This window comes from Terrapene carolina, unplaced genomic scaffold, assembly GCF_002925995.2.
Source record: "Terrapene carolina triunguis isolate 2854851 unplaced genomic scaffold, T_m_triunguis-2.0 Scaffold88, whole genome shotgun sequence".
Taxonomy (NCBI): Eukaryota; Metazoa; Chordata; order Testudines; family Emydidae; genus Terrapene; species Terrapene triunguis.
Window position 1 is genome coordinate 46,120,934 of NW_020664439.1, and position 21,811 is coordinate 46,142,744.

The following is a 21,811-nucleotide window of genomic DNA, read 5'->3' on the forward strand; positions in this document are numbered from 1 at the left end:
GAACGTTGCTGACCCCTGCTCTAAACCCATACACAACTTTAAAGATTGAGAGTTAATACCAAAAACTTACTACAAAGTAAACAGAAAAATCCTAGATTCAGTATCAACTCAAATAATTCAAGTCCCATCCAAAACCTCATTCAGACATACACCTGTATAAACAGATAGCCAACAATCTCAAGCTCTGGTGGACCAAGAGGGGAGTTAGTTCTAGCATCAAAAACACTACAAAGAAAAATACCCTACAACAACTATCCCAGAATTTAAATGAGTAGATTTAATAGGAATGTCTCTGCTGATCTCAGCTTTCAGAATTCTTCATGGAAAGAGAGGTAATCTTTGAGTTAGTGATGGTCCAGGTCATTTCACGTTTTAAACCAACTCCAAAAAGTTTAATTGTACTGAGAAGTAAAGAAGAAGCCAGTGAACCATATGCAGCATAAGGGAAATGTGCTCAAGATGATTTGCACCGCTACGCAAGAGTTTAGAAGACAATATTTGTAAACATATGCAGGCAGAACATTTTAAGAGATTAATGTTATCAAAATTTAAATATAAATGTGAAAGTACTAGATCTGACACTGAGAAAGCAGATAAGGGTAAGGAAAGTTAAGCCAATCAGGAGATTTAACTAGATGCTTTATGAACAAAACTGTTCATAAACAACGGACATATGAAATGAAGAGTGACATTTTTAACTTATACTTGAAATATGACTGAACTTTTGTTACCACAAGTAAAGGATTAGATCAATTTAAAGACATCTAACATAAGCTCCCTAAAAGCACAAACCTATTTCTATTAAAATAGACTACCAACTGAGGTACATCAAACAAGCCTTAAACCATAAAGCAAATATAGAAGACTTTTAAAGGAGTCACCAGAAAATGTAATTTAAAGCAAGAACAGAAACACAACAGGTTAATATTTATACAGTGCATTTCTTCTGATAAATTCCAAAACTACAAGCAAGAATCCTTTCATCCTCACTAAACTTCAACTGCATTCAGGGCGGAAACAGCTGTTTTAACAGTGAACAGGAACACTGTAGAAAACTTTTAGTACAGAAAGTGAAGAACCCTGTATTCCATTTACGCCAGGGATGGTAGTGCTCAGTAGGCTGAATGCAATTACTTGAATTAGAATTGGGTCAAAACATCAGGGTTTAACAGCTTTGTGAACAGTGGTCAAGATGTCAGCTTTACAAAAACATTGACGGAATAAACTTTACTCTCTCACTGACCAGGACAAAGTGGAAAAGCTGTCATGGTGAGCAAAACTCTAGGCAACTGTTTCACTCTTGCTGCTCGAGTGAAAATTTCACTTTGGTACCCTAGCAAAGAACAGAAAACACCCTCTAGCTCAGGGGTGGGCAAACTTTTTGGCTCGAGAGCCACATCTGGGTATGGAAATTGTATGGTGGGCCATGAATGGTCATGAAATTGGGGTTGGGGTGCAGGAGGGGGCTCCAGGATGGGGGAGGTGCTGGCTCTGGGGTGGGGCTGGGGATGAGGGATTTGGGGTGTAGGAGGGTGCTCCAGGCTGGGACCAAGGGGTTCGGAGGATGGGAGGGGGATCAGAGCTGGGGTAGGGGGTTGGGGTATGGGGGGATGAGGTCTATGGCTGGGGGTGCCAGCGCTGGGGTGGGATCAGAAATGAGGAGTTCAGGGTGCGGGAGGAGGCTCCAGGCTGGGGCAGGAGGTTGGGGCACAGGAAGGGGTAGGGGTGCAGGCTCAAGCAGCTCCTGGAAGTAGCGGCATGACCCCCCTCTGGTTCCTATGCAGAGGTGCGGCCGGGAGGCTCTGCATGCTGCCCCGTCCGCAGGCGCTGCCTCTGTCGCTCCCATTCGCCACAGTTCCCGGCCAATGGGAGCTGCGGGGGTGGCACTTGGGGTGGAGGCAGCGTGCAGAGCCCCCTGGCTGACCCTAAACGTAGGAGCCAGAGGGGGAACATGCTGCTGCTTCCCGGAGCCTCAGCACGTGCATGCGGGGTGGCCTCCAACCCCGCTCCCTGGCTGGAGCGCGGGAGCAGGGCAAGCCTTAGACCCCGCTCCCCAGCAGCAGCTCGAGGGCCGGATTAAACCGGCTGGAGGGCCAGATGTGACCTGCGGGCCGTAGTTTGCCCATCCCTGCTCTAGCTAGAAGAACCCAATACCTGGTTACAATTTAATATGTTTGTGTGATATGAAGGAAACAAATTGAGCGTCCCACCAGCACACTGCCCCTAGACCTTGGGAGGTGGGCCTCAACCTTTGTATTTGCTCGTGGGGCTAGAAGATACCCAATACATTTTTAAGCCTCCCAGAGACTAAAGCATAGGGGACTGGGAGTCTGGAGACCCATGTACCATTCTCAGTTCTGTTACTGACTCACTACACGATCTTGGACATCTCATTAAGCAACCTGTGCCTCAATCTCCCCAGCTCTAAAACTGCCACCTTTGTCAACCACTTTGAGACACTTAGATGAAAGGCACTATTGTGTGCAAGTTGTTTTCTCTCACACCGGAAAGGACACCACCAGCATCTTTGAGCTACAACGTCATATGGAGGCACTGGTTCAAACAAAAAGTGCCACCTCGTTAGCCACAAAGGCCAATTCCTTCAATCCGTGGACAGTTCTTAGAAATGTCCCATACAAGTATTGATCAACCCTGACCCTGTTTACTCTGTAAAATTGTATGAGATTACATCATGTGTGGTGTTGCTTCAAACTGTTGTTCTGTGTGAAGTAGCAAACATAAAAGTGTCCAAAATGTTCTAACAAACTAGTACTACCAGTAGTAGCCAAATTAATTTCTGTACTACAAAATTTTAAAATTTCACCCTTAAAAGAAGGAAAGTGACCTGTGATTTTATTCATTTTTCCTGATACGACTCAAAACTAGAGAATACAAGCCTGTAATTAGATGTTTTTGTATGATCATTATTTGGCTTTTGAGGCAGACACCTTCCTCACTGAACCTATCAAACACAACCACAGATCACCTCAGCATTAGCAGCCAGGAAGCAGGAAGTGCCAGGCAATGGGGAGAAGGAAGAAGATATGCAGAAACAGGAAATACAATGGTAAAAGATTTCTTTATGCAGCCAGAAAAAAAGTCGATGGGGAGAGAGAACAGATGAAATTCAGAAATGTCAGTTTGTTTTGACTATAAGGGTACTGAATATGAACCTCTGTTTTTCTCTCTTGATGTGATACAAAAAATAGAAAGACACAAGATTTCCAGTGCACTGACATATTCAGAGCTTGACAATGTACTCAGATTAGTGAGAGGGGACGCCTTAAGGCAGTTTCTGAAGAACTGAACCTTTAAAAAAAGGGGTGAGGGCAATGTCACTAATTCTTATTGTTGAAGACAACAGTTCACATATTAACTGCTTTTAAAATGATTCAATGCTGACTTCCTCAATCGGCGGACAGGTAGCTCAGTGCCTCTTCTTTTACCAAGCAAGAACACAGTTAAATTAATATGACTCTTGTCAATTTCCAGGCTGCAATTCAGATCCTTACAGGCAGCAATGAAAACTGTCAAGAACCCCATTAATATCATGCTGCTGCTGTTTGGGAAAGCTCTGCCGAAGCAAGCACTGAAGTTATTCATGTGGGGAGGACCAAACAGAGTAATTTTATGGAGTAGAGGTACTGGAGTAGAATTGAGACCCTATCTCCATCCCTGCAGCAGCAGGAAGTAGAATGCAAGAAGAGGGAAAGGAGAGAAGACAAGTCTCCTTTCTAGCAGCTAGAGCAGGCCAAGCTTTTAACTTTCAGCCTAAATTGAATCACACACCCAGAGTACTAGCCAGAGGATAATATGAAAGATGGAGCGCCCAAACACCCTGGTGAAAATCCCATCCCCTTACCCATTCCCAAGAGCTAACAGGGCTGGGAGATTGGTCATTTAAATAGGGCACTCACTGTCCCTGGACCTAATCTGGTGCACTTTCACAAATTTCATAACTGTCACTGGAAAATATACACCTCCAGTTACTAAGTGTTCAATATATTCAGGGCTTGAACAAAGTCATTGTACATTGAAGGGACACAGTCAATTCAAATTTTCACTTCATGCATCTGAAGAAGGGGGTTTTTTACCCATGAAAGCTTATGCCCAAATAAATCTGTTAGGCCTGGGCTACACTAATGGGGGGGGGGGGATGGCTTGAACACTACCTACCCGATCCGGCGGGTAGTACAGACGTACCCTTAGTCTTTAAGGTGCCACCGGACTTCTCGTTGTTTTAGTCAACTCAAAAATCACACTTCTGTCTGAAAATCTAACTACTGTTAGATGTAACATCTAGCTTACTAAAACTGAAAGAAGAATCTTTTCCATTTAACTTTGTGCACCTGACAGAATTTTGTGTTTGGTCAGTTTCCCTATTTTCCTTGTATAGATTAAGTTAGTCAATTTGCAATTTCCATTCTTGTTTTACACATTAACAGAAGAGAAGAAACATGTTTCAAAAATAGGAAAATACAACTGTAAAAACTACAAAATTTGGCATCAAGATTCAAGGCAGTTATAGTACATGAAACTATCTTTTTTAAACTAATTGGAAGTTGTGTATCATAATAGCAGAAATATTCTTTGGGTTTTTTTTAAATGGTAGCTAATCCACTTTTCTAGAGTAGCACTTCAGAGCAAATGCATATAAATTATACTGTATTAGCTAAAATTTAACAAGTAAACAAACGTGCTTCATTTTAAATTATATTTGTAAAAGAAAAGATAACGTGTTTTGAAAGTTACATACTAGTGCATAGCCACAGTACTTCTTTCATACTCAAATCCTGAACTAGAAGGTATTCGAAACAATTTAGCACTTATACTGCACTTTACAACTTCAAAGTCCTGTACAAATATTAACTAATTAATAGCCCTAAACACAATTCTTTCCTTTCCTCTAAAAGCACCCTGAGCAGCATAAAATGGTGCAGAAAAGCAATTTAAACTGTAGAAAAACATACAAAGCATTTAACCTCACAGGGAAAAAAGCTTTTGGCAAGAACAGCTATTTCTAATTATTTATTTCATTACTGTTATTGCACTTGGGCCTATATGAAATCAATGAACTGGCAGATGACCTCACATCAAGTAAAGACAACACTATATGTGAACAGAGTGAGAAGAGCATTAAAGCAGGATTACCTACAATGTACTACATCCAACACTATTTTCAATTTCTGAAATACTGAGTTTTTAGAAAACATATTGTGTGGAGGCGTTTGTGGCCACAAAATTATACCCTTAAATGAACCTACAAGATGCAAACCCAGGATAAAACTAGATTACAGCATTCATAACAGACTTTTCATTCATTATGGTCACCATATACATGCTTCTATTTGCAATGCATATGAAAATAAAATTATAACAAGATGGAGTAAACCAGATTTTTAAAAATATGAAAAAGGCATAGGGCAAGTAAATTAAAAAAAAAATATATATATATATATATATATATACACATATACACTATACCATATCACAATCAGCCACAGAGTTCTCAAAACAACTGAAAGGCAGATGTGCTTCAACAATCTGTTATACTTTGGACCTCTGCTACTAAGTTTTCCCCAGTGCTATACTTTTAATTCTGTCAAATACAACAAGCCAAACCCAATACAGATATAAAATTTTTGGCGCTACTCTTTGTACGTCATGTGACTCTCAAAACCATATCTTTGAGTATTATACATTAGTTATCAAAGCAAATGTGATAGATTATGTAAACAGGAAGCTATTAAAGGGGGGAAAGCCTTTTGACTTTATAGGAACAGAGCAACTGCCATACTGAATCAAACCAATGGTCCATCTAATCTGCCTCTAATTCTACAGATTTGAAAATCTGTATGAAAATACAGGTTCAAGAATCTGATATTCCTAACCAGAATTGTGTTTTTTAACCCTGAATTAAAAAGAGAGAATAGAAAGATCCTAACATTTTCAACAAGAACTCAAACAGAATTACTTAGTATTCAAACACTGACAAAGTGTAACCAAAATTCTCTGCATCTTATTCAAACCATTTTTGTACCATGTACAGATGTAGTTTGATAATACTGTATGAGTGGGGTTAAAAAAAAATTGAGAGAGACTACCTTCAACAGAAAAATCTTTGGAAAAATGTTTCACAACAATTGCAAAAACATACCAAAACCAGATGTAAAACAGATGTGGCTTTAATCATTGTATGAAGCTTGTAGTTTAATGCAGTCCTATGATAAATGACATGACGGCACCTTTTACTGAAAATGGAGCTCAGCAAACTCATGTTTAATCAAAAACAGTATCCTTAAGGAGAAAAGAAACTTCAGAAGGCAGACCCATAGGCACCATTTTGTGTGCGTGCAGAGGTTGTAGGGTACAGATGTTTCACACCGTTTACTGGCAATAAATGTTCATTAAAAATGTATTGAATAAGTATTTCTGTGCTCTCTATTGTTATATCATCATCTTTGTATTTCCCAGCCCTGCTTGCTTTCTCCTCGGTTGTTTACTGAATAATCCTGTGCTCATAACATCAGTTTGCCATTAGGAAAATAACTGATATCTTACTCAGGATTAGGACATCAGTGAAAAATCAAACAGGAGGCAATAAACTCTAAGGCAGCAAACCCCTGCAGCACAAATTGGTTTTATAATTAGTAATGATATTAAGGAAAACCAAGATTAACATGGTAAGCATAAATTGTTCATTCTACATTGAAAGATTTTTCCCACTCTCATTGAAGAGCTAGCAAATGTAAGCATCAGTGTAAGATAATTAAGATAATCTAAACCTTCCTTCTTCCCACACCATTTTTAATCATAACGATTCTCTCATACACAAGTGTCACTGAAAAATGGAACAGGATTTGTACAGCAGCAGAACAGAGCTCTACAATATATTATACTTGGATACTGTCCAACATATAAATGTCTCAATCTGCCAGCCCACTTGTTTAGCAGAGATGGGATTCAGAATAAATTTTTCACTATGCTCAGTACAAGTTCACCTGCCCCTTGGACAGTCAGAAGAGTAAAAGGAAGAAGCAGATATTGTGTGGCTGATTAACACATTCAGTTTTGGGCCTTTCATCTGCAGAAATATTTATCCCATAGCTGAGCTTGCAACAATTACAATAGAAAGCAACTAACTGGTACTCAAATTATTGTGCTCAGTTACTCACACATTACTTCAATTGGCAGTCTAAATATAAAGACCTAAGACTCGACTAGAAGAAATTCAATAGTGCTGGTAAATAATAATAATGGATTAAGTAGGGTTAAGTTTCCACTTGTCCCATCACCACCCAAAAGTTAATTATCTGGCTTAAAAAAAAAATCTACCAAATTTCTTTATAATCATGCAATTTGTTTCACCTTTTAATATGTTGACTGTTGAGAATTTGAAAGAGTAACACACACAGCACTGAGGCAATGGTTATCAAAGCTCAGTTTAGATGGACTGGTCATGTTATCTGAACAGGTGATGACAGGCTCCCGAAATATATCCTCTATGGTGAACTGAAACTCAGAAAGTGCACGAAGGGTGGTCAATGTAAATGCTTTAAATACAGCAATAAGCAGACTCTCAACTTGTGCATCACAAATATTGATAACTTTGAAGACACAGCCGAGGACGGATCTGAATGAAGAGCAACTATCAATAAAGGTTGTAGGCAATTTGAGAAAGACTGATGCAAAAAAACTGACTGAAAAAAGGCCAAGCATCATTCAGAGTCTTCAAGGGAAGCCCACACATTCCTGTGACATCTGTTCATGACCTTGCTCCCTGCAGATCAGACTATACAGCCACAAGATAATATACGAGATGCCGTGACATCATGATCAGGTACAACAACCATGCTAAATGAAAAGCAAACTATTTACAAAAATAAAAATCTGAATATTTTCTTGCCAATAACATAAGGATCCATTTCTGAGGTATAAGCCAGTGTTATTTTCCATAATTTCTGATAGCTTTAACGAGTTCTCACTCCAAGAAAATAAAGGTACTCACCAGCTACCCTGGTTTGACTTTATTACCTTTGCAGATTCCCACTTTAAAGTCAAGTGCACAACTCCCACAAGTGAGGATTTACTGAGGCAACTCTCAAAGCAACAGTATTTACCTTTGAATATAAACAAAAAGATCGCCTTTCCCCAGACAATAGGGTTTTACTACATAGGAAAATCATTTACACATTATGACAGCATGATAAGGTAAAAATATTATATTTACTTAATCTCCCCTCTCCCCCCACTCAACTGAAACAGACAAGGCAAAGTCCAGGATTTCTGGAATTGTGTGAGGTGAGAGAAGAACTGCTATAACATTTTCTTTTACAGTATTTAAAAAAAAAATCAGAAGTGTCAGATGTCATTAACCTCTAGTTTTCATGAAGGACCAACTTCCCTCTAATATAACTCAAATGAACCAGAAGTATTTATCTTTACAGAACTAGAGGTAAATTAATTTGTCTTTGACTAGGACATTTCATGTTCAGACACCAAAATCAAAGAGATGACATGAAACATCTGCCAGTAATTCCTATGAATCTAAAACATGGCATGCTTTCTTACAGCCCTCTGGAGTACTGATTTGGCAACCCTTGTGCCTCAATTTATTGGAAATATATTTTGCATTTACGGGTTGGGAAGCCATATGTTTTCCAAAATACTCAGCAGGAAGTAATTTTGGTGACCTGCCCCCCCCCCCCACACCTCTGCATAAGTGCATTCAAATGTGGGTTATAGACTCGATAAAATTGGGGGGTGGACAGAAAACTGGAGGCCAGAGGGCAGGGGCAGACAAATCAGATGAACAGATAAGAGAGGAGAACTGATTTGGATGGGAGGAGGGGGAGAGAGACAACACTGGGAGGAGGGCAGACTGGGACTCTGACAGGAAGACTAAGACTGACTGGGCAAGGAAACTGGGACTGGGATGAGAAGCCTAAGGACTGGGACTGGATAAGCAAGGGGAATGGGACTGTGACAAGGAAGCAGGAGTGGGGAAAAGACAGGACTGGAACCAGGACAGAATTCAGGGGATGGAGCAGAAGACAGGCAGAAAGGTCTGTGCAACCTTAATGCAGCCCCCCATTTGTGCATATGCATTATGATACAGTCCTAATTACATGATCACATACTATTTTTCCCCCACAGGACCCTTGCCTCATTCAGTGCACAGGATGGATGGAGTTCAATTAATGAGCAGCTATTCAATATTGTATTTTCTCTTCATTGTTTAATATGCGAATCTGCTTTGGGGATGAATCAGGGTTATGTAGTGAAGTAGGCTGCTGTCTGTAACACACCTGACTCATTTGTTGCAGAAGATGGAAGGTGTGCAGTGAATACAGTTGGGGATTACAGGTAGAGAAAGGATGGTCTCATGGTCAAAGCAGTTGAATGTTGCCCTGAGAAACTGGATTCTATCCCTGCCTCGCCACAGAATTTCTATGTGATGCTTGGTAAGTCACTTAAACCAACCTTTTCACAGGTATTTTCCAACTGTGTGCTGCCATTTTCTGGGTGCCTCACTTGAGACCCTAGGGTCATATCTGCAGAAGTGCTGAGCACTCAGAGCTGGGCTTTGACATATTAAGTGCAATTTAATTCTACATATTCTGAAAAATCAGGTCCTAGGCATCTCAAATTGGGCACTCAAAATCAGTAAACACATTTGACCTTAATTTTTCTGTGCCTCAGCTCCCTATCTGTAAATGTGAATAATACCCCCAGCCTCCCGCATCTCACAGGGAAGTTGTGGAATAAATTAATGTTTGTGAAGCACTCACTATAGTGATGAGTGCCACAGAAAAACTGACAAGGAAACTAATAATTCTGTTTTCCGTGCAGGGTTTGAATAGCATGCAGTAAATAAAGTCTACAGCCACACACTGAACATGAGGTGAAGACAAAATATTGAATAGCTGCTTGTTAATTAAGCACTGTCTTCCCACACAGGAATCTTGTGCAAAAAACAGTATGAGATCATGTAATTAAAGACCATATCATAATGCATATGCACAAGGGATATGAATTAAAGATTGCACAGGCAACTTTAATTCTGGCATTTTCTTAAGTCTGAATGCTTGACTTTATAATCTCAACAACCCAATATCTTTTCTGCAAAAACTAAGAGGAGCTCATTTCCCATTAAACTATTTCTCTTCTGAGCAGGCAAGTTTTGAGAGCATTACACAGGCAATGCTTTTATCCTATGTGGGATGAGGACTGAATGCCTTAAGTTACATAACAGTAACACTGCTGATTGATGAAGGATCATAATTCTCTCTTCTTAAAGACACCCCCAGCCTCTGAAGGTAAAAGGGAAGATGATGGCATGAAGGGAAAAAAGGTGGAATCTTCAGGGTTTCAGAGTGGAAGCAGAGTGCTCTTTCCCCACTTCCACAAGGATATTAAAAAAAGACTTGTCTACACTATGCAAAGCTATTTTATAAAGAAGAACACCGTATGATACCACTAAATGGCTTTTCTAAATACCCATAATTTAGAGAGCTAAAGAAATAGTTTAACTCAATTTTTAGCCCACATAACCAAATTGTAAACCCCTAAGACTCATTTATAGCATGAATGTTGATAATGTTTTACCTTTTACTATGGAGGCATGAACACCAATGGATAAAGGAGAAAGTATACTACAAAGCCCATAACCTTCAAGTAAATACATAGCTACAAATTCAAGTGGTTTGGCTGATATCATAAAGCATGAAATTCCAGCATGATTAATTATTAAAGCGAGAAGAACCCCTGAAAAGAGTTACACCCTGTTAACTATCACATCCTGTTATTTTTAGCACATTCAATATGATTTGTAAAGTTTGCCACACACCTCTAATTCTTTACTGCTGTTTTCTTTTATTGAAGAAACCAATTATGTCAGCTTGAGTCTAGAGCTAAATCTAAACCATCAGTGTAAAATTACTTGCTTAAAATAATGTATTTTGCTAAATGGGAGCACATGGGAGCCAAGTCTGTCATCAATAGAACACCACTGAATTCAATTCAGTTCAAAGAAACACTTTTCTATTTAAAGTTTCATTGGCCCAAAACCTAGAGCATACAAATTGTAAAACAATGTGCTGATCAGGAAACTTACAAAAGATCAACAGTAAATGGTTACAAAATAATGTAAATATTCAGTGCTTAACTAACATAAATTTGCTGCCTTCAAACATAAGTTCAATCAAAGGGGAAAGAGGGGTGGAAATAGAATGAGGGGAACATCTAGGGCAGGGGTCGGCAACTTTTCAGAAGTGGTGTGCAGAGTCTTCATTTATTCACTCTGATTTAAGGTTTCACATGCCAGTAATACATTTTAATGTTTTTAGAAGGTCTCTTTCTAGAAGTCTATAATATATAACTAAACTATTGTTGTATGTAAAGTAAATAAGGTTTTTAAAATGTTTAAGAAGCTCCATTTAAAATTAAATTAAAATGTCGAGCCCCCCGGACCGGTGGCCAGGACCCGGGCAGTGTGAGTGCCACGGAAAATCAGCTCGTGTGCCACCTTTGGCATGCGTGCCATAGGTTGCCTACCCCTGATCTAGGGTGACCAGATAGCAAGTGTGAAAAATCAGGAGAGGGTGGGGAGGGATAATAGGTGCCTATATAAGACAAAGCCCCTAATATCGAGACAATCCCGATAATATTGGGATGTCTGATCACCATAGGAACATCCACACAAACTTTGAGGCTTTCCACATGGTGATTTAGAATCACTGATTTAGATTGCTTTGATTTAAGTCAATCCACACTGCCTGGATTAGATTCAAGTATTACAGCCATCAGGAAACTAAACTATCATTTGCCAAAAGTAGAGAACAGAGAGACTACAGTGCACCAATGCCCATTCCCTGCCATTGCACAGGCTTGGATTTGGTGAGCTATACCCACAGGAGCCTAGCATTTTGAACACAGTTTGAGTAGAGAGCCAGCACTTCTTCCTCCCAATCTGAGTTCATCTGAACTGAATAGTATTATGAAATGAATATTCATGATATATTAACCAGGAGTTTTACTTAAAACAATAATTTAATTTTAGTAGGATTATGACACTGGTTTTGTGGCTTTAAGAATAAATTTTTTTGCCAACATTTCTTAACTACATGAGCCATACTGAGTTTCTCAAGACATTTTATATTTCATTAGATAATCTCAACTAAGATGTCAGCAACTGATAAAAATACTGTGAAGACACTCTATAGAACAGCTGTAGAACAAAGCCCATTACATTAATCTGCCTTAGCGTACGTAACCTTACAATTATAGAAGTGTGTTTTGCTAATATTTTAGTCCTGTTTCTTATATTACCAAAATATTTTCTTTGTTAATGGTATGCAGTTTTAAAAGGTGGCCCTGACTCTGGACAGATTTTACTGGATAGCTGGTCAACTGTTTGCAAGTAAAATTGCAAAAGCACTCTGGGACAGAGATTGCAATCACATGCAATATCTTTGGGGACCATATTGTGGGCCAGGGATTGTATGCAACTCCTTGGGGTGTTACCACAGCTCCTCCAGACATGAAAAACAGTGGAGGGAATGGGGGATTACTGAAGTGCCTGAGGAATGTAAACAGCTCCAGATAACAGTCCCTGGGGTGGTTTGCATATATTGGTTTAGGGCAGTCCCAGCGGATAGGGGCAAAGAACAAACTTGGGGTATAAAGGCTTGGAGTATTCCTTTTGATTCAGAAAAGGAATAGGAGCTTTGGTCTTTTATCCTAAGAATCAAGGTAGCCTGCTGAGAAAAAGCTGCGTGACAACTTGTGGCTGCTGCCCTACACTAGTCATAGCCCATGGAGAGAAAGCAAAGCAGAGGTGCTGGCTGCTAGGCAGACAGGCTTTCTGGGAAAATCACAGTAAATATGGACTGCAGCCTAAAACCAGAATGGAGTGGGGGACAGATCCCTGTCTGGAGAGAGATGAAAGTTAGATGCCCCAGACCTAAAAGGCATTCCTGGAATGGACCACGGAGGTGGGTCAACGGTGCAGTTACCCTGAAACTGGGACACATACATTACAGGCAAAGTTACTGTGAAGATAGAGGCAGAGTGACACTATCAATCTTGTTTCTGGAGTAGATATGGTACTTTGAACATATTTACTGCATTAACTGATTTCCTTATGGCAAAGATGATACTGTTTTGTTGACTATTTCAAACCCTAGTAGATGTTGGAATCACTCACATATTTCCATTCTTTCCTCTTAAAGTTATCCCAGTGAGTGATGTAGGTAATTGTGGCTCTTGTAAGATACAGCAAGTTCTCTTTTATTTGATGTATTAAGGCCACTGGGAAAGATACTTATGTATAGGGCCTTACCAAATTCAGGGTCCATTTTGGTCAATTTCACAGTCATAGGATTTTAAAAATAGTAAATTTCATGATTTCAGCTATTTAAATCTGAAATTTCACAGTGTTGTAATAGTAGAGATCCTGACCCAAAAAGGAGTTGTGGGGGGTTGCGGTACTGCTACCCTTATTTCTGCACTGCTGCTGGTAGCAGCGCTGCCTTCAGACCTGGGCAGCTGGAGAGCAAGGGCTTCCGACCGGGAGCCCAGCTTTGAAGGCAAAGCTGCCGCCAGCAGCACCACAGAAGTAAGGAAGGCATGGTAGGGTATTGCCACCCTTATTTCTGTGCTGCTGCCTGCGGAACAGGGCCCTCAGTCAACAGCTGCCCCTCTCCAGCTGCCCATCTCTGAAGGCAGCACGAAAGTAAGGGTGGCAATACCATAACCCCCCCTAAAATAACCTTGCGCCCCCTCTGCAGCTCCCTTTTGGTTCAGGACCCCCAATTTGAGAAACTCTGGTCTCCCCAGTGAAATCTGTATATCATAGGGTAAAAGCACACAAAAGACTAAATTTCACAGGGGGAGACCAGATTTCACGGTCTGTGATGCGTTTTTCATGGCCATGAATTTGGTACGGCCCTACCTATGTACTATGGATTGTGATGCCATCAGTGACAACATGCAAGTCTCCTTTTCATGTGACCCAGATGGTTTGTTGTCCTTGCTTCCCTACTGCCTGGCTGAGAACAGTATTGTTGGAAAATACATTTTATATACATATATATGTTCATCATATAAAATGGAGACGATGCTGGCTGGTTGGGGGGAAGATCCGGAGAAAACAGAGATGGTGCTTGCACTGTTAATAAGGTAAAAATCTGTCCTTTTTACCTCAATAAGGTTTGTAATTTTTGAGGATTTCTGTACCCCTAACTGAATTCCAGAAGGGTTGGACTGTCTGCAGGTTCCTTTTTTCATCTGTACTTGGCATGCCAATTGCCACATCTTCTTTCATGGATGTGAACCTTACCAATACCATCCATGTCTTTGTGAACACCAGACTGGATTATTGCAGTATGTTCTAGCCCAGTGGTTCTCAAAGTTTTATACTGGTGACCCCTTTTACACAGCAAGCCTCTGAGTGCAACCCCCTTTATAAATTAAAACATTTCTTTTTATATTTAACACTATAATAAATGCTGGAGGTGAAAGAGGGTTTGTGGGTGGAGGCTGACAGCTTACGACCCCCCACGTAATAACCTCGTGACCCCCTGAGGGGTCATGACCCCAAGTTTGAGAACCCCTGTTCTATCCCCTCTTGAAAATCTAGGCAAACTGTGACAACTAGGGTGTTTAATTTCATCTTTAATTAGATTTTAAGCTTTTTGGGGCAGACTTTTTCTTTTACTATCTGATCATCAGTTGTACATTGCCTAACACAAAATAACTAATCCTGATTAAAATACAAAAACAAACAAGAGCAACACACCTTTGCTTCAAACGTTTCAATAGTTTGCTCCTCAGTTCTGGATACAAATCAAAGTGTTGATTTTATATAAATAATATATGGAGATATACGATCTCATATAGCTGGAAGGGACCCTGAAAGGTCATTGAGTCGAGTCCAGCCCCCTGCCTTCACTAGCAGGACCAAGTACTGATTTTGCCCCAGTTCCTAAGTGGCCCCCTCAAGGATTGAACTCACAACCCTGGGTTTAGCAGACCAATGCTCAAACCACTGAGCTATCCTTCCTCCTTTAAAGGCTTATGTAGGTCATAGATACCTGAAGACCACCACCCCCTACTGCCACACCACTCGGGACTAGCTAACAAGCTCTCAGTAACAGTACTAGATTTGAACCTCTGGTGGCAAATGACCTTTGGACTCAGAACGTGGTTTTTTCACTGGTCAAAACAGAAATGTGTTAGCTTTCAGAACATGGTGAAATTTCTACCTGTTTATTTAGTGTTTTTACAGAGGTAAATTAGATCTGACAGGTGTTTTGTTCTTATGATTGTTCAGGGAGGGGGCTGGGGATGTTACCTGCGCATTTGTTTTTAAGTGTAACTGCGCCAATTTATTGATTTAAGGAATAAAGTTGCTCCAACCAGTTGTTGACAGCACAATGCTAAATTAATTTGTGTTTGATTAAAGGTGCACTGTCAACTTGAAAGTCACTTTTCTACATGAAAGTTTTGTACCTACTAGTTACAAGTAATATTCAAGACTGCTGTATCTGAAAGAAGTTAGAGAAAAGGATTTTTTTTTCCAATTTGTTTACACTGTGTGTTGTCAGCTTTACGGTCTTATTGAGGACCAGTTTCACTTCCTGCTTCATGCAGTAGTATGACAACTACCGCACTGTTCTGAGGGGAGCGTGTGTACCTGCAGGAGATATTACTAGTAACAGCAGCAGCAGCAAGGCTTCATTGTGCACACAAAAAAAGATTGCGTATAAGGATGTGTCTGTGCATGATTGGAGTTGCTGCTCTTCTCAACATCAGAAGAGAACAGAAAAACCCTAGTTATTTTTCAAGTAAAATATAATCTACAAATGCTGTTTACACTGTGCTATCAGAAGCTTGATTTTTTTTAATTAGTCTCAGGAATTCAATTAATAGTTCCCAGTTAATAAAAAAATTTAGTTAGAGTCTTAAGGTAACAGATACATTTTATAAATTAAATAATAAAAAAAGTAAATAATGGAAGCATTAATCTTTCTTAAAACCATATCAATCTACACAGACAGTTTTCACTGTTATTGTTTTGAGTCTCACCAAAAATATTGTCTGATGTGATTTAGATACTGAAGTTCCTCATGCAATTAAGAATCTGGTATGGTACTATTTCACATTCACTTTGAAACCATACTAAATGCTTGGCCTTTAGAAGAATCTCCCTCCTCTGCTCATATGCCACATATCTTCCTTCTCCAAATCTTTTCTTAAAATCCACTTTGCTCAACTTTCCACCACTAAACTGACTGCAACGTTATCTACTACCATTTTTGCACTTCAACCTTTAATCATCTGTACTGAATCTATCTAATTTAGGTTTCAGTTCTGCTGAGATTTATGCACATGCTCAGGGCTTTACATTTTCAGCCCCTTGAGGCAGGAACCTTGCTAAATTATGTTTTGAAAATGGCATGCAAAATTATGGTGCTTTACAAATTAGTAACATAATACACTCAATGACATTTCTTATTACTTGTGTCATTACACATGTAGTTTGGGCATGACCTGCAATTACTTCTACGGTAAGGCAAAACTTCTTGAACAATCACTGAAAGACAATATGTTATTGGGTTTACACAGTATATTAAGAATCTCAGAGTGTAAAACTGTTTATTCTTTATAAGTAAATAGGAACATCTGCTTTCAATTTACTCCCCAAAAACCTCTCAAAATACGGGTGAGAAGGACCCATGTTTATTCGGTGGTAGTACCACATCTCTTTTGGAAAAGTTATTAAATGTTACAAACAATATGGTAGGGTAGCAGTCTCAAAATATCTTTACCTTAAGTATTGTTTTAATATATAAAACAGTGAAAGTAAATTTAACCAAAGTAGTATTGTGCCATCACATCCATTATTTATTTGAGGCTTACTTTTGGATGTTAGGAAATGAAATGTTAACTGCCTGAGTATAGCTGGTCTTGGAACTGCTTGAAATTTATTAACTTCTGTTTCCACGGTGTTGTTTTAGCTCAAGACTTGGTGTGAATCATGACTGCATTTACTACACTAACGTGAAACCACTATGACATTCACCCAACCCATGAACAGAATTGAGAAATATAATGAATTCATAGTTTTATATGAACTGCATCTACTGTTCTGATTAACATAGCTTGAGAAACAACAGGGTTTTAAAAAGTGAATTAGGGAGTCAAGGTTTTACAGAACCTTGCTTTTTGCAAAGTATAGCAGCAGTAAAATACATTTGTTTTATGACTTCTTCCCCTTTACAGTATAAAAATACCAATTTCAATACTTAGATTGATTATCCAAGTAAATTTGATCTTACATCTGTAATCTCTATATCCTAAGACTCCCCCTACTGATCCCAACTCCTTTTTTAGGTTCACTTGTCATATCAGATCTTGCAGTCAAGGCCACTGAACCTGTGAAGATTTAGGCCTGGTCTATACACAGTTTTTGTATGGTTTAACTATGTCAGTTAGGGGTCCGGTTTTTTTAAACCAATATAGTTATACTAGTACGACCCACTAGCATGGATGCAGTCATACCTATACAAGTGCTTAATATTGGTATAGATCATTCCCCTTCCTATATGGTAATAAGTTATACCAGCATAACTGCATCCACACTAGGCAGGTTTACTGCTTTTATCTACTTCAGTATAGTGAAAGTCAAACTTTTGTGTAGACAAGCCCATACACATGTATTTATCTTTATACAATGTGAGTAGTCTAGTCTTATTGACTTTGACGGGACTACTAACAGCACATAAAGTTAAGTACATGTGTACGTTTTTTCAGGATTGGGGGCCTTAGCTGTAAATCTTCAAGGTACAAGATTGTCTTTTTTAGGTACATGGTGCTCCTAGCACACTGTGGGCACTATATATAAGTAGACTCCACATGATTGTAATAGTATTAAGTACATTTCACCCAAAAGAAACTGATGTGACACAGAAAAGAGAGAAGTTGAAATAAATCTATACTGAGTGCACAATTGATATTCAGATGTTAGGATCAGCTGTATGATATTTTTCTCCCATACTCAAGCCTCATCCAAAACAAAGAATCATCATAAAATATGCTCCACCAAAAATGGAATGAGATACCTGTACTGGCCTTCCCAAATTAGATTTAAGCACAGTTTTTCACTCAGGAAAAAGGAAAATACACAGCTTTCCATTCACTATTTAGAAAGTTTCATTGCTCATTGTTATGACAATGCATGAAGTGTATGGTGTGCGTTGCTATTTATTAACATTTATGGTTCTTGAACAATTACAATGCAATTATTAATCACAATAGAAGGGAACATTTGTGGAAACAAGAATTCCCATAATTGTTTTTAAAAGTACAAGAAATGAACAGCATTTTAAACAATAAAAAGGACAACACCTTCACAGATTTGTCAACCTTAGTTGCATTTATACATACAGACTAGACAACTGAGCATTCATTCTCTGATTATATTTACATACTCTTCTGTACAAGATTGTTTTATTCATACCATAATAAGGAACATTTTATCTGTTCATTGAGGTATATTAATTAAATAAACAAGCCAGATTTTTCCTGAGCAGTATGGCTTTTTTATTACTATCTGTAATCATCCTTAATGATTTTTTCCCAAATATGACCTGGCATACAGAATATAAAGTTAAACCATGTAAAGAGGGCCTCAACTCAGAACGATTTAAATAAACTAACATCCTGTCAACACAGCCATACACTTGTGAACGTACTTGATAGATTTGGAAGCTATTTAAAATAAAACACAGTACAGTTTATTTTTAGCTAGTGTCCTTGGAACCAAGGGACCACAAACTAATTTACAGAGAAATGAGAAAGAGATTAGCTCAAATATCAACAATGAACAAAAATGAATACATAAAAGAAATTGAAGTTGAAGGCTATTAGCATGGCTGAAGCCTTCCAAGATTAGCTAAGACATTGTTTATACAACCAGACAGCAAAATAAATGTAGGGAAAATTCCCTCTGTACAATGCTTTAATAAAACACAAGTTCTACATTCCAGGCAATAACTTCATAAGCATTCCTTACATAATATTCCTTGATATCCCTTTCCCACCCAATATTTTCATTATTTTATCCAAAAAACACAGGTAAAAGACGAACATTTCTGTCTGAAAAGGTTTTGCCTCTGGCTACAAGTAACATCTAAGATTATTGTAACACAGAACAGAGCAAAAAGGATTTTTACAGGTACTTTCTTAACACATTTGACAGTGTTGTCAGTTTCACTTGTCAGTGTGAATCTTTCCCACAGCCAGAGAAAGCTTTTTTTTTTTTTTAAAGCAACGTGTGATTATAAAACCACAATACTCAGCAACGGGACTCAGCGGACCTGTTGCTACTTTAGTTCAGACACTCTTTCCTTAATCGGTCTATTACATAATTTTAACATTGGCTTTAATCGATTTTTTTAAATCTAGCCAATTAAAAAGGGACACCAACGCCTTGAAAAATAAAAGCCAGCCCCGCACCGCTGGTGAGCCTGACAGCTCATCGGGCTGGCAAGATACTCGTGGCGCCTCCAAGCCAACTCGCCCCCATCCTGCCTCTCGAGGGCTGGAGTCGGCAAGGCAGCTCATCTACTCCGAAGTGACTTCGGAGCGGGCCGCGCCCCTGCTCCAGAGCCCAGCCCGCGCCCCGGGCTGCCCGCCCTGACCCGGCGGCTGGGCGATCCGCCTGCCCCACGGGAGCCGCGCTCGCCCCGCGCCGGGCTCCGCTCCCCGGCCAGCAGCGCTGGCTCGCGGGCCCCGCCCGGGCGGCGCTGGGGGCAGGGCGGGGCGGGGGTGTGGCGCGCGGAAGATGGCCGTTACGGTCCCGCACCCCGCGGCGCCCCCCTCCCGCCCCGCGCTCACCGGCCTGCGTGGTGTCGCTCAGGTCGTGGTTGGCGGCGCTGCCCCGCGGATAGTCCCGCAGCTTCCTGCCGCTCAGACTCAGGGACCCGCTCACCGCCGCCTCCTCCAGGGCCCGGTCCAGGGAACGGCTCCACGAACCCGGCCCGCAGGGACCCGCGGGAGCCCCACACGCAGCCGGGCTCCCGGCCGGTATCATCCCCGAGCCGCTCTCCACGGACACCAGCACCACGGCCGCCATTTCCCCCCCGCCTCCGCCGCCGCCACAGAGCTCCGGCGCCTCTGGGCAGTGCGCAGGCGCGGAGCCCGGGGACGAGGAAACGAGAGCGCATGCGCGGAAGGGGGAGGGCGGAGTCCACTACACAGGGACTGACGCATGAAGCGGGCATGCGCGGCTGGAGAAGCATCAAGCCTCTGCTCTGGCTGCAGATGAGTCAGACGCTTTCTAGGCACAGCAGGATAGTAGGTTCCTAGGCCCCTCCTAGCAGCGAATCCCCTCCTTCCTCCTCCCTGAGAGACAGGGGGAGCCCTACCTAGGGTAACCAGATATCCCACTTTTGTAGGGACAGGCCTGGTTTAGGGGGCTTTTTCTTATAGAGGCACCTATTACCCCCCACCCCCTGGCTTGATTTTTTTACACCTGCAATCTGGTCACCCTAGCCCCAGGGACCCTCTGTTTGCCCCCTCCAGGAATGGAACCCCGGGGGGGATCAACAGCCAGGATGCAGCTGCCCGAGCAGGCCTAGTCCCCTGCACTCTTCTGTCTGCTCAAGCTAGAGGCCCCCATGAGGCTGCTGCTGCCCAGGGCCCTAAGGAAATAGGCCCTGCAGTTAACCATTCAATGAAATACAGCTATTAGGCCAGGCTGGCTGCACATAGTATAGATAAGCAAGGGTAACCAAAGCAGAGAGGATTAAACCTTTTCTTTTAAACAGAAACTGAGGTGCTAACATACGCTCCTAACCCCCCCCCCCTCACCCCGTGGTGGGGTCCTAGACATAAAACCTATAGTGCTTATGCCTTAATCCAGGAGTGGTGCTGTCAGTGCAGTTCTCTAGTCATAAAAACACTCAGACATACTCACCCATTTTGATTCAGGGCTGGTCTACACTTCACATTTAGATTAACCTAGCTCCATTGCTGAGATATGAGAAGAATTACTCCAGCAACCTGGCTACTGCCCTTTGCAGAGGGGGTTACCTACAGCAATGGAAAGGGTTGTTCCATCAATATAGCACCCTCGTGAAGAGGCTTTCTACAGAAGCATAGCTGCAGCTGTAATGTACAGTAGTTTGATTTAACAATGAGGTTTGGTATAGATTTAGGCCAGAGAAAGTATTTGAGTCATGGGCTAGATTTTCAACAAGTATAAACAGGTATAGCTCCACTAGAATCAGCAGAGCTCTGCTGGTTTACAATAGCTGAGGCTGTGTCCTACTGTTTTTATGCCAGTATTCACCTGCAGGGCTTCTACATTTAAGCCTGGTCTACACTGGGGGGGTGGGAATCGATCTAAGATACGCAATTTCAGCTACGAGAATAGCGTAGCTGAAGTTGACGCATCTTAGATCAACTTAGAATCACTTACTTCACGACCTCACAGCACAGGATCGATGGTCGCCCCTCCCCCCTTGACTCTACTTCCGCTTCTCGCCATGGTGGAGTTCTGGAGTCGACAGCAGAGCAATCGGGGATTGATTTATGTGTCGACACTAGACGCGATAAATCAGTCCCCGATAGATCAATCACTACCCGTAGACATACCCTTAGTAGATATGAACGTGCTACACCAGAGATGGTGGGTTTTGCACTAGGCTGCTCTCTCAGGCCACAGCTCAGAATCTTTGCTACAAGATTCTTTGCCTCTGGCACATTAACTCCCGAACACTACAAAGCTCACTGTCCTTATATG

The 21,811-nt window shown here is 40.9% G+C and overlaps 1 protein-coding gene across 1 annotated transcript in view; it reads right to left on the reverse strand.

Annotated features, from left to right (window-relative positions):
* Positions 1–20,288, reverse strand: part of LRCH3 (leucine rich repeats and calponin homology domain containing 3) — a 102,065-nt gene extending 81,777 nt beyond the window's left edge. Inside the window, 2 exon segments of the mRNA XM_026650120.1 lie at positions 19,903–20,236; positions 20,238–20,288. Of these exon segments, the coding sequence (XP_026505905.1) occupies positions 19,903–20,236; positions 20,238–20,288 (385 nt within the window).
* Positions 20,289–21,811: the final 1,523 nt, after the last annotated feature.